At 52.0% G+C, this 12,393-nt stretch overlaps 1 protein-coding gene across 2 annotated transcripts in view; it reads left to right on the forward strand.

Annotated features, from left to right (window-relative positions):
• ANK1 (ankyrin 1) overlaps positions 1-12,393 on the forward strand; it is a 217,389-nt gene that overhangs the window by 165,397 nt on the left and 39,599 nt on the right. For both annotated transcript variants that reach the window (XM_042983382.1, XM_042983383.1), the window contains 13 exons: positions 849-941; positions 1,376-1,448; positions 2,502-2,525; positions 3,394-3,487; positions 4,914-4,992; positions 6,998-7,095; positions 7,196-7,420; positions 8,699-8,853; positions 9,155-9,366; positions 9,950-10,154; positions 10,477-10,573; positions 10,828-11,056; positions 12,234-12,359. In XM_042983382.1, the coding sequence (XP_042839316.1) occupies positions 849-941; positions 1,376-1,448; positions 2,502-2,525; positions 3,394-3,487; positions 4,914-4,992; positions 6,998-7,095; positions 7,196-7,420; positions 8,699-8,853; positions 9,155-9,366; positions 9,950-10,154; positions 10,477-10,573; positions 10,828-11,056; positions 12,234-12,359 (1,710 nt within the window). The remainder of the gene's footprint in view (positions 1-848; positions 942-1,375; positions 1,449-2,501; positions 2,526-3,393; positions 3,488-4,913; positions 4,993-6,997; positions 7,096-7,195; positions 7,421-8,698; positions 8,854-9,154; positions 9,367-9,949; positions 10,155-10,476; positions 10,574-10,827; positions 11,057-12,233; positions 12,360-12,393) is intronic.

Below are 12,393 nucleotides of genomic sequence, written 5' to 3' on the forward strand. Positions count from 1 at the left end.
AGTAATAGTACAAGTAGAAAAACCAAATGTCTTGGGTGGTTCATGATGTTTCAGGGCTTCGGGGTTGTCTTGAGCAATATGCTCAATCCTGAGTAGGGGCTTCCTCATTTGACGATGGGCAGGTTTTCCTAGATTTTCTCCATGGCTGCTTCCAGCTCTGAAGGCATCTGGACCTTTGTAGATGTGGCTGCTAAACCTATAACTGGTTGGAGCTGAATGTGTATGGGGCCCAGAACACATCCCTGGGACTGGAGAACTTAAAAGAAAATAAAGCCTCAATATCACTCTACTTCCACTTAGCTCTGTCTCTTCAGAGTAGAAAATATGCCCCTCCCCTGTTTCTGGTGGTGATTTGTGATTTCTAATTGGCCTAAACAGTTAACTGAAGTATGTATACATTATTTTGATTATTTTAGCACTCAGTCACGGATACCCAAAGAACTGGTGTTGTGAGCAGCACTGCCCTCCACTTTCCTATTCCAAAATTGCATATGGTGCCTTCCTGACCCATTCCTTCCAGTTGGTTTGGTTCCCTCTTGGCAGTTCTTGACTTGTCCTGGCAAGATTTCCCCTGTTCTCATTTCAAAACTCCCACATTCGGTGCTACAGACTTAAAGTATCACTGCCCTTCTCTCTCCCATACCCCATCTTTGCAAGCATTGTTCCTAACACCTGTCTGGGCTCACAAGTGTGCGGGGGTTTTGCTCTGGGCTCTGAGGTGCAGTGTGCCCACCTACACTCTTCTAAACAATTAGAATGTGAGCTTGGTCTACGTAAAGGGGGCAGTGCTTTCCCCCCAGATGCCATTCCCTTATCTGATCTCACTCTGTCTCTGCTAATTTTCCCAGAATGGAACCACACCTCTGGCAATAGCCAAGCGCTTAGGCTACATCTCTGTAACAGACGTGCTCAAGGTTGTCACGGATGAAACCAGTTTTGTGGTATGTCGGCTTCTCTGCTGCACCATCCACTCCAGATACACACAGCCTGACAGGGCGCCCCTATGGGTTACTATGGGAAGAGGAGCACATTCTGGGACGGGATAGGAAGCACAGCACCCGTGGCCGGCTGGGGCCACAGGAAGAGGGTGTTCTCCTCTATCAGGCGGAGTTGTACTGCCACCTAGTGGTGAAAAGAGTTAGGGCTGTGCCCAGACCTAAGGGGGCAAATAGCAAGCTGGGTGGGGGGCGGAGACATGGCAATAGGAAGCTGGCATTTCCTGTTTATCCCCTTGCCAGACAGCTTTCAGGCAGAAGGGCCTCTCAGCTTTGATTCTCTTCCTTTAAGACAAACCTTCTTTCCCACCTCCTTCCTGCTGAATCTGTGAAAGGGCCTACTGTTCTATTTGAGTTGAATTCTCTGCTTTTTCTTTTAGTTAGCCAGTGACAAGCACCGGTTGAGTTTCCCTGAGACGGTAGATGAGATCCTGGATGTCTCTGAAGATGAAGGTAACGTCTGGGATTAACAAAAAGTCTGGGGAAAGTCAGTCCGAAGGGAGCACACCTAGGAGCCCTCTGTCCCTGGGTGCCTCCTGGCACCTGCCATAGTGCATTCAAGGGCCCTTCTTGCACACAGACACACACATGCACACACGTGTTCTGCAGGGCTGTATCAAAGTCAGAGAGAACTGCTTTTTAATGATGTTTTCCATTATCAAAAATATTCCTTTAGTGTAATTTTAGGAACAGGAAAAAAACCTACTTCTCAGAGTTAAAATACAAAATGCCTTGAACTTTCCTAAATATATGTGTGTTTGTCCATTATACATGGAGTATGATTCTACTCAGATCAACTCTCAGAGCTGTTGAGAACTGCAATAAAATTCTGCCTGATACTTTCCTGTGCTTTGAACAAATAACAAGCTGTTTATTTAAAATCTGTAAGAATTTTTTTTTTTAATTAAGCTACTCTTCTGACCACATAGTGGGTCAGTAAGTTTTGGGGTGCAACCATTATTATGAAATCACTATAGTTTCAACTTCTGTGAGCCAGGGAGTGTTTGTAGTATATTTCCTGCCCCACATAAGCCTATCTCCTCACTTAGGTCTGAGGGGAGCCCTTGTGATGTAAAATCATGGGATTGTTCTGGATTATCTCTCTAGTCCCTGGTGTCTTAACCATGGCAGCAAGGTGATTAAAGCTCCTTTGTGTCCCCGTTAATAATATGCCTCTTGCATTAACTGACTTCAGTCCTGCCCTTTCTTTTTTTTTTTTTAATTTTTTTAAATGTTTATTTATTTTTGAGAGAGACAGAGACAGAATGCGAGTGGGTTAGGGGCAGAGAGAGAGGAAGACACAGAATCCGAAGCAGGCTCCAGGCTCTGAGCTGTCAGCACAGAGCCCAATGTGGGGCTCAAACTCACGAGCTGTGAGAACATGACCTGAGCCTAAGTCAGATGCTCAACCGACTGAGCCACCCAGGTGCCCCTAAATAAGTGTTTGGTTTTTTTCTTTAAATTTATCCTGCCCTTTCTTAAACTTGGCTCTTCTTTGCTTTCCAGGAACTGCTCATATAACTATCATGGGTATGAAACACTTTCTGTTCCCTGTGGTCCTTTCTCACGAGTGCATTTCACCCTAAGCAATCCCAGCTCTCACTAATCCATTCCTGCTTTCCACCCTCCTCCAATGGCTAACAATCTGGAGCCAGGAGCTTCACTATAACAGGAGATTTACACCCATAAGATCCACGCCTGGGCAGGTAGCTCCTGCCTGTCCATTTCCGTGTCTGTGCCCATGCCACTGTGTTTGTGATCATAACTGCATGAGCTGTTGTTATTCCATTCTGTCAGCTCCAGATCACAGAGCCAGGATGCTCACTGCTAAGTGACAGTAAATGACACCGCAAGGTCGAGGGCTCCCGCTCAGTTCAAGCAAGGAAAGAGAAACAAAGAGGCAGTCGGGGCTGCAGACAGTTTGAACCACTTTGTAATGGACTTAGGAAATAATAAGGTTTCAGCTGCAATGATTATAAAAAAACGCTAGAGCCCTTCAAAATGAATGGGCTCAGTCCCATTATAGTTTACTCTTCCATAGTGTGTGGTGTGGCAAAGGACAGAAATAACTCTTTTCTTTGGCGTCTGTGTCCCCAGCAAGAGCTGTTTTGAAGTGGAGCTTGTTCAGGCCAAAGAAGTCTCTTCTGGCTGTATTTTTTGTCTTCTGCAAAGGCTGGTATAGACTAAGCTGTTGGGAGCTGGCTGGCTTGCTCTGTGCCACCGGGCTGGAGGAACGGAACGGGGCTGGCCCAAGACATTGTTAGTGGTCCCCTTGGAGCAGCAAGGGCCTTGCTCTGCCCCTCGGGGGCCAGCATTGAGAGGAGGAGCAGGAAAGCACTTCTTAAATAGAAAGAGGAAACCTCCATCCTGTCACTCATGTAGACTTGTGTGGTTTCAGGGGAAGAACTCGTCTCCAAGGCTGAGAAACAGGATTCCAGGGATATCGATGAAGAGAAGGAGCTGCTGGATTTTGTGCCGAAGCTAGACCAAGTGTAAGGAGCGTGCACACCGTGGATGGGCAGGCGGGCCCCGGAGCTCGGGGTGGAGGGGTTCCCCAGCAGGGAAAAGTCACAAGAAGGCCAGGCAGAGCGTGTGCTGCGGACAGGGAGAGAGTGCTGGTTGGCTGGACTGTGGGCCCGGCACTTTAGGATCAGTGAGCCCTGTCCCCTGACCGCCAGGCGGGGTCACAGGGGCCTCTCTCTGCCTCTGCCAGTGTCCCTGCTCCCTCTCTGTCTCCTCCTCACAGCCCCTCCCTCTCCTGCACTCCCAGCTTCTCACCAGAAAAGTCCACTGAGGAAGATTCACATTAACGACTGTTGCCAAGCTGAGCTCATGCACTGACCATGGCTGTCTGCCAGCACGGCACCTTAGAGAAACCCACAAAGGGTTTGTGTCTGCCTGCAACACATTCCTCCCCCCACCACCTTGGGGTGCTGTGAATTATTCCCATGTGGGTACATCAGCACACAGAGAGATTTGGTGAATAAATCTAAACGTGACAACTTTGTAGAAACACCTAGTCCTCAGGGTTTCTGAAAAGACAAACATGTGCCATCTTAGTCCCAGGGCTCATTCAAAACAGGGCAGTGGAACAGCAGGAAGTGAAGGCCCAAGGGTATTTCACCAGTGAGTATTCACTGTATAAGATATGAATCTCCAAACTCAAAATCATTACTATTTACTGCATATCAGTTAGAAAGAAGTACAAGACTTGGCCCCTCATAAAGAACCTACCAATTTATTTGGTGGGATCAAAATACACTCCAGGGGGTGCCTGGGTGGCTCAGTCAGTTAGCATCCAACTTTGGCTCAGGTCATGATCTCATCGTTCCTGAGTTTGAGCCCCGCGTAGGGCTCTGTGCTGACAACTCAGAGCCTGGAGCCTGTTTCAGATTCTATGTCTCCCTTCTATGTCTCTCTCTCTCTCTCTCTCTCTCTCTCTCTCTCTCTCTCTGCCCCTCCCCACCTCATACTCTCTATGTCTCTCTCTGTATCTCTGTCTCAAAGATACATAAACATTTAAAAAAATTAAAACACACACACACACACCCCAAGAGGTCACAGAGCAGTACAGGATAAGGTGTTAAGGCCAGAGCGAGGATCCGATCAACAAGGGCTCCGAGGCTGAGAAGCGGGTGGTAAGTGTGAGGGAAGGCTTCATGTGGGAGGCAGCCCCTTCACCTGGCTTGTGAAGGACAGCTGGACCCGAGGAAAGGCTTTGAGGTGAGGGGAAGAGGCTGGTCAGTGTGTGACGCTGAGTTGTATTGCTTGTGTGATGTGCATGTCGGGTTGTGGCAAGGGGGGCAGGTAGGTTAGGTTATTATGGGGGTACGGAGGTGTTTCATTAGGCCTCCCATGGCAGCCAGGGGCTATTTAGAAGGATCATCCCTCTGATTTCCCCATGTTCTGGGTGTCTAGGGTGGAATCTCCAGCCATCCCCAGGATCCCATGTGTCACACCTGAGACAGTGGTGATTAGATCTGAGGAGCCAGAACAGGTAAGAAGCACCTTTTGTTTTTTTGTTCCCATCTGCAGCGAGTGGGTACCCCTGGGACAACGATGGTTTTGAAATGATCCACAGTATGATAGGAACTAAGAATTAAATGCCTGTAGCATTTACCAAGCCCTTCAATCCAGGCTTCCACATGCACTTTGCAGTCCCCTGTGCTGCCAGAGTTCTTATTATCCCAGATATTAATGATACAAGTCTCAGAGAGCCCAAGGGTGTGTGAAATACCATTATGCTAGTCCGTCCAGTCACAAATGAGGCTGAGACCTGACGCCAGAAATTCTGGCTCCAAAGTCCATGTCCTCATGGCCACACTCCCTGTGCACAGGCTCTCTGCGTGCCCGGGACAGTGGGTCACAGTGCTGGAGAGGGAGCTGAGGTTGAGCTGCGGGCCCAGTCACCGAACTCCTTTATTTCACATCCGTTAGAGATGGGGACAGTTTCTGCCTCCCCTTCCTCAAGGGATTATCAAGAAGTTAAAATACCAACACAGAAAGGGATGTCAGAGAGAGCTGTTCCCAGGCGGTACTCTTGTTCATCATAGTCCCCTATTTTGTGGCTTCCCTGGGTGCCATCTGAATTTGTCCCAAAAAATGGTGGGATAGTTTCAAACAAGTTAATTCTCCTTAATTTAATTTTATGCTATCTGGCACACCCCCCCCCCCCCCACCACCACCACTACCGCCACCAAGGGAATGAGATTTTCTAGGATAAAAAGCAGTGTGATGTTTGGAGGTTGGAAATGATTGCCCTGAGGCCTGATAACTGAACTGGGCCTGGCCTGTTTTCCAGCTAAGGCTGGTCTTTTCCTCTTCCACCAAAGGGCTAGATGTCTGAAAGCAGCAGCCATAGCCCTGGACCCCAAGGGTGGCATGCAGGGACAAGCCAGCTGTGAAGTTGTCCAATTAGCCATCCATGCTAGTGCTGTGATACTGGAGTCACTCACTGGGAGGCCTTTGGGAGATATGGTGAAATATGGTCCTGGTACAGATGTGGCATATTCCCTGGATGCTGCCAACAACAATGAGAAAGTCACTGCGTCAACCTGTGTCCTGTTGTTCCTTGACCAACCCATTCTCTTCAGCTCCTTGCTTAAGTCATGCACTCAAGACAGTGGGCATTCCTGGGTTCTTACTGTGAGCCCTGTAGGAGGACTGTGAGACCCAAGCCTGACCCCTAAGAGCAGACGGGCCAGCTGGGAAGGGTGGGCTCAGATATGTGAAGCCAGTTCTCACAGATTGCGGAAAGAATCAATGTCCCCCCCAGATCATGTTGTGTGAAGCCTTCTGGATTAGAGTAGTGGGAAAGCTTCATGTAGGAGGCAAGGTGTGACGGTGGGTGGAGCAGGCCAGTGAAGGAGAAGGACAGGGGTGTCAGGACCCATGGGAGCAAGAGGGGACTTGGGAGTAAACCCAGATTCAGACCCTGCTGGCTTTCATGAGTGCTTGTGATATGCAACGCCCCATGGGAGGCAGCCCCATGGCTCCGCAGCTATAGTGTCATTGAGGGGCAAGGACCATCCCTTTTGCAGATGAGGAAGGAAGTCCCCCAAGGTTAGGGTGTGCCCCGTTCACCTCCTGTACCTCAGATACCCACAGGATGAGTCGCTGGCCCAGAGCTAAGCAGCTAGTAGGTGATGGTGCAGGGTTCCAGTACCAAGTCTGCGAAAACTGAGCTCCCTAGAGCAGAGGTTTCACACTGGAGAAGGGCTGGAGGAAAGAGCGGGTAGGTCTGCAGTTTGTGCGGTGGATGTTGGACCTAAAAGGAGCCAAGGAGCAGCCATGATGGTAGGAAGAAGTCTATGCCTCCTTTTAGACTCCAGAAAAGCCTTGTCCAGAAAGGGTCAGTAGTGAGTGTGCAGGATTTGGGTCACTTGCTTTCTGGCAACGAGACGCTCCTGAGCCTCCCCAGCCCAGAACGACACCAACCTGGCCAAGACTAGCTCCTGTGGCCCAGGAAGTGCTGGGACAATTGGCCTTTCTCTCCTCCTCAGGCGTCTAAGGAGTATGATGAAGACTCACTCATCCCCAGCAGCCCGGCCACAGAGACCTCAGACAACATCAGCCCAGTGGCCAGCCCCGTCCACACAGGGTGAGTGACCCCGTGACTCACGGGTTATGGGCGTGAGTCTCACTCTCCCTGTCTCAGAGAAGGCGTATAGAAGCCCAACATGGATCTGCCTGTGCCTTAGGTTTTTGGTGAGCTTCATGGTGGATGCCCGGGGAGGCTCCATGAGGGGGAGCCGTCACAATGGCCTGAGGGTGGTGATCCCGCCCCGGACATGTGCCGCCCCTACTCGTATCACCTGCCGCCTGGTCAAGCCCCAGAAGCTGAGCACGCCGCCCCCACTGGCCGAGGAGGAGGGCCTTGCCAGCAGGATCATCGCTCTGGGACCCGCTGGGGCCCAGTTCTTAAGGTGAGAAGTCACTCACATGGGATGCGACACGTGTCCTTAACCTGCCTCTGCCCCTGCCCCTGCCTCTGCCCCTGATGGTCCATCGCTGCCACCTCAGCAGCAACTACCCAGAACCACCCCAGCCACAGGGAAGAGGAAATGCCAAGTCCCAGAGCCCCATGCAATCTTGTTTGTCTGCTGTCCTGACAGAGTAACAGAACCAGGAACTTTTAGTCCCTGTCTCCCAGATACACTAAGGAGTCCACAGCCCCAGGGTGGAGCTTACTCCTCTCAAATCTTGTATGATACTAGAGAAGGGGACTGAAAAGACTGGGCTGGCTACCTTGGGGCCTTCAAGGGCTGAATTATTTAAGCTTTAAAATGGTATTTCTAAAAGACAGCCCTACAGCATTGCCCCCAAGGACAAGATTAGTGGGCTTGAGACTGAAGCAGAGTGGGGTTCTACCTGAGCTTTGTTGGGACAGGTGTGTCCAGGGAGGCCCGGCCTTCTTGCCTTTGTCCCCTGCCTGTCCCCACCTCTGAGCTTCCATCCACCCCTGGAAAGCAGCCTGCAGAGTGCTTTTGTGTTGATTTTCCTTTTTTTTTTTTTTTAATTTTTTAATGTTTATTCATTTTTGAGAGACAGAGAGAGATGGAGCATGAGTGGGGGAGGGGCAGAGAGAGAGGAAGACAGAATCCGAAGCAGGCTCCAGGCTCTGAGCTGTCAGCACAGAGCCCAATGCGGGGCTTGAACTCATGAACCGCAAGATCATGACCTGAGCCAAAGTCGGACGCTCAACCGACTGAGCCACCCAGGCGCCCCGATTTTCCTTTTTAAATGTAGTCATCAAAGCCTCCCTCTGAAGGAAGTGGCTTTATCATCATTGGATAGAGGAGAAAGCTAAGGCTTGGTCCCCTGCCTAGGGATATCTAGGAATGGCTGGCAGGTTCTCGGGATCAGGTCCAAGGGCTGGGTTACTCAGCTGAGCGTCCACTACATGGCCATGGCAGGAGATCCCCCTGTGAGGTGAGATTGGGTCCTGTGCTTACTGTTCCTCCGGGGCCTGGCAGTGAGTGAGGGACCCTCAGAGCATCTCAGGAACTCAAGGAGGGTCTGTTCCCCATCCGGACCTGCCCCAAGGTGGGGCCTCGCTCTGGCTACAGGATCCCATCTTTCTCCCAGCAGGGACCGACTGCCCCCCCTTTCCCTGTTCTTTCCTCCCCGTGCACAGCCACCCGCCCACAGGCACCCACGCCCACATCTACACACCTTGCCCACCATCTGCTCTGTCCCCTCAGCCCTGTGATCGTGGAGATCCCCCACTTTGCCTCCCAAGGCCGTGGAGACCGTGAACTCGTGGTGCTGCGCAGTGAAAACGGCTCCGTGTGGAAGGAACACAAGAGCCGCTATGGAGAAAGCTACCTGGATCAGATCCTCAACGGGATGGATGAAGGTAACTGAGCCCCAGGGATCCCAGAGCAGGGTGCCCTCCTTCTGGAAGGTGGGACTTGAACTTGCAATTTTGGGTGGGTTGTTAGGACCGCCTGGAGTTTGGGAAAGCCAGAGAGACCGGGGATGGCCCCATCAGGTCCAGTCCCAGGTGCCTGGGGCACCTGAGGGGTGCTGCTAGGTGCCTGGGGAGGGGACAAACATCAGGAGCCAGCGATGAGGAGGTTCTGGGGACACAGTGGTTGAGCCTGCATCTGGCACGACAGCATGACTGGGGTGGGTGGCATCGTGCCATGTGATTACAGAGCTGGGGAGTCTGGAGGAGCTGGAGAAGAAGAGGGTCTGCCGCATCATCACCACCGACTTCCCCTTGTACTTCGTGATCATGTCACGGCTCTGCCAGGACTACGACACCATCGGCCCTGAAGGGGGCTTTCTGAAGAGCAAGCTGGTCCCCCTGGTGCAGGCAACGTTCCCAGAAAACGCTGTCACCAAGAGAGTGAAGCTGGCTCTGCAGGTGACACAGCCCTCCCTCCTCACCAGTTGCTCCCCCCCCCCACCGTCCAACTCAGTTTATGGAAGGTGGGAGGAATTCAAGGCCCCCAGGAAGACTTCCCCAGCACATCCCCCACTTTTGTCCAATGCCTTAAAATCCCAGTTAGAGATGTGACCTTAAAGCTCAGAAGTCGGGTGAATGGGGTAGGGCAGGCGCGCTCCCTGGTAAGTTGCAGAAAGCCCCAGATTACGCATTAAACCACAACGCCAGCATGCTCGCATGCTCGATGTGAGAGAATTCCACGGGGCATCCTGGAGAGGTAACTAATGGTGAGCAAGGGTGGTGCCATCCACGGAATGGGAGCAGCAGGAGATGGGGAGAAAGGGCTCCGGAAAGAGAGCTGAGCAGTGATATCAGCCCCAGGATGGGCTCCATGCCCAGCAAAACAGATCTGTGTGGTGCAACAGTGGAAGGACCGCTGCACCCCCTGGGAGCCTTTGCCTTCTGTATAAACAGCCTGCTCTCCCTCTGGGGATGTGCTGGCCCTCATGAACAAGCCCCCCCTGCTGCTGGAGGCTCAGTGCCTGCCTTTGCTACCTTGCAGGCCCAGCCTGTACCAGATGAGCTTGTCACCAAACTCCTGGGCAACCAGGCCACGTTCAGCCCCATCGTCACCGTGGAGCCACGGCGCCGGAAGTTCTATCGCCCCATTGGCCTTCGGATCCCACTCCCTCCTTCCTGGACAGACAACCCGAGGGACAGCGGGGAGGGGGACACCACCAGCCTGCGCCTACTCTGCAGTGTCACTGGTGAGAGGTGCCCCTGTCCCATCTTCTGGGCAGCAGCAGCTCCTTCTGGCCACATGAAGGAGAGACAGAAGGGGAAGCCGGCCATCACCTTGCTTCGGCTTCCCTAGGCGATGTGCTCTTTGAAGGGAGGGAGGGGCAGTCCGTCTGACTAGAGCCTCCATGGAATAGCTCGAGGAGGGGGAGGGTGTGAGAGAAGAGATGTGCTCAGGGCCACACAGATGTGCCCATCTCTGCCCTTTCATGCCCAGCCCTTGGCAGCTCGGCAAGCCGTGTGTGTGCCACCTGAACACTGTCCCCCAGCCCACCTCTGTTCCTGTTGCAGGAGGAACAGACCAAGCCCAGTGGGAAGACATAACGGGGACGACCAAGCTCGTGTATGCCAACGAGTGTGCCGCCTTCACCACCAACGTCTCTGCCAGGTGAGCCCAGAAACCCTGGGCCCTGCACCGAGCGGTCAGCGCTGCCCTGATCATGGCTTATCCCCAGGCCTTGACCCGCCCACCCCGTGCTTAGGGCCCCCCGTTTCCCCTTTCCACACAGAAGCCCCCACCCTGACCACCAGGCTTTCTAGAGCAGCCGTCCCCATGGCTTATGGGCTCCTTCTGTTTGCACGGACATGAAGTGCTCCATCTGGCCCATAGAAACGTGCTTATAATCAGCCCTCTCTTTTTAGGTTTTGGCTGTCAGACTGTCCTCGCACTGCTGAAGCCGTGAACTTCGCCACCCTGCTGTACAAGGAGCTCACCGCAGTGCCCTACATGGCCAAGTTCGTCATTTTTGCCAAGATGAATGACCCCCGGGAAGGGCGTCTGCGCTGCTACTGCATGACAGACGATAAAGTGGACAAGACCCTGGAGCAGCATGAGAACTTCATTGAGGTGGCTCGGAGCAGGGACATAGAGGTACCATGGCTGGACGTACTGTGAAAGTGCTTGACTAGCATCATCTCCCTTGATCCTCATACCCGTGTGTGCTTTTATCATCCCCAGTTTACAGATGTGGGCACTGAGGCTGAGAGAGGTTAAGTAGCCTGCCCAAGGTCACATGACTAAGTAGAGGGTAGAGAAAAGATTTGTCCAAGTAGTCTGACACCAGAGCCCACAGTTTTACCCACTATGCCAGGGTTCTGGGAACGCCCCAATGCGGCAGGGAGGGCAGCTGGACAAAGGAGGTAAGGAACAGGGACTAGATTTGAACCTATTACTGACCCTAGGAGACTCATCATGTTAAGACAAGTAAGAAGCGAGGACCTTTCCAAAAGTCTGGCCTTGGAGTCTGTTCTGAGCCTTCTTGGGGGGCTGAGGGCCCAGAAGGAAAAGCACAAGGCCGGAACTATGGAGCCCTACCCCTAATCCTGATTCAAGGACAAACTAGACAAAGGACTGACTCTCTCTGGGCCTCAATTTCCTTACCTATCAAATGGGGTCATGATAACTTCTCAGTCGAAAGCATTATATACACAATAGGGATTCTTATAATAATGGGTGAGATTATGCTATAACATGGTCCTTCCAACACTTCTCATAAACTAAACATTGCAGAACAAGTGTGAAAAGAGATCCAGCTTTTGGGGGGAAGCCATATTTTGATACTTCAGTGGAGTTCTAGAGTACTCTGATATCAACCCTGATCAGCCACCCAGGGATAGGTAAAGATTCCTGCTTGTTGTAAAATCCTCTGAAGTAAGGGGGCACCTAGGTGGCTCAGTTGGTTGAGTGTCCAACTTTGGGTCAGGTCATGATCTCGCAGTCCATGAGTTCGATCCCCACGTCGGGCTCTGTGCTGACAGCTCAGAGCCTGGACCCTGCTTCAGATTCTGTGTCTCTCTGCCCCTCTGCCCCTCCCCCGCTCATGCTCTGCCTCTCTCTCTCTCTCTCTCTCTCTCTCTCTCAAAAATAAATAAACATTGAAAAAAATTCCTCTGATGTAAGGAAGCATGCCTCCCTCATTTCAGCCTTGGGAACAAAACCTTTTTCAAAACAAATGGCGGGTTGTGTCTCATGCTGTAGAATGAGTATGATCTGGCAAAGAGATGACCAAAGCTGAAGGCAGGACATGACATTTGCTTTTCTCCTACAGGTTTTGGAAGGAATGCCCCTTTTCGCGGAACTCTTTGGGAACCTGGTGCCCGTCAAAAAAGCTGCCCAGCAACGGAGTTTCCTCTTCCAGTCATTTCGGGAGAACCGTTTGGCCATACCTGTAAAGGTGCCAATCTCTCCTCTGGGTCTACAAGGTTCTG

This window comes from Panthera tigris, chromosome B1, assembly GCF_018350195.1.
Source record: "Panthera tigris isolate Pti1 chromosome B1, P.tigris_Pti1_mat1.1, whole genome shotgun sequence".
Lineage (NCBI taxonomy): Eukaryota > Metazoa > Chordata > Mammalia > Carnivora > Felidae > Panthera > Panthera tigris.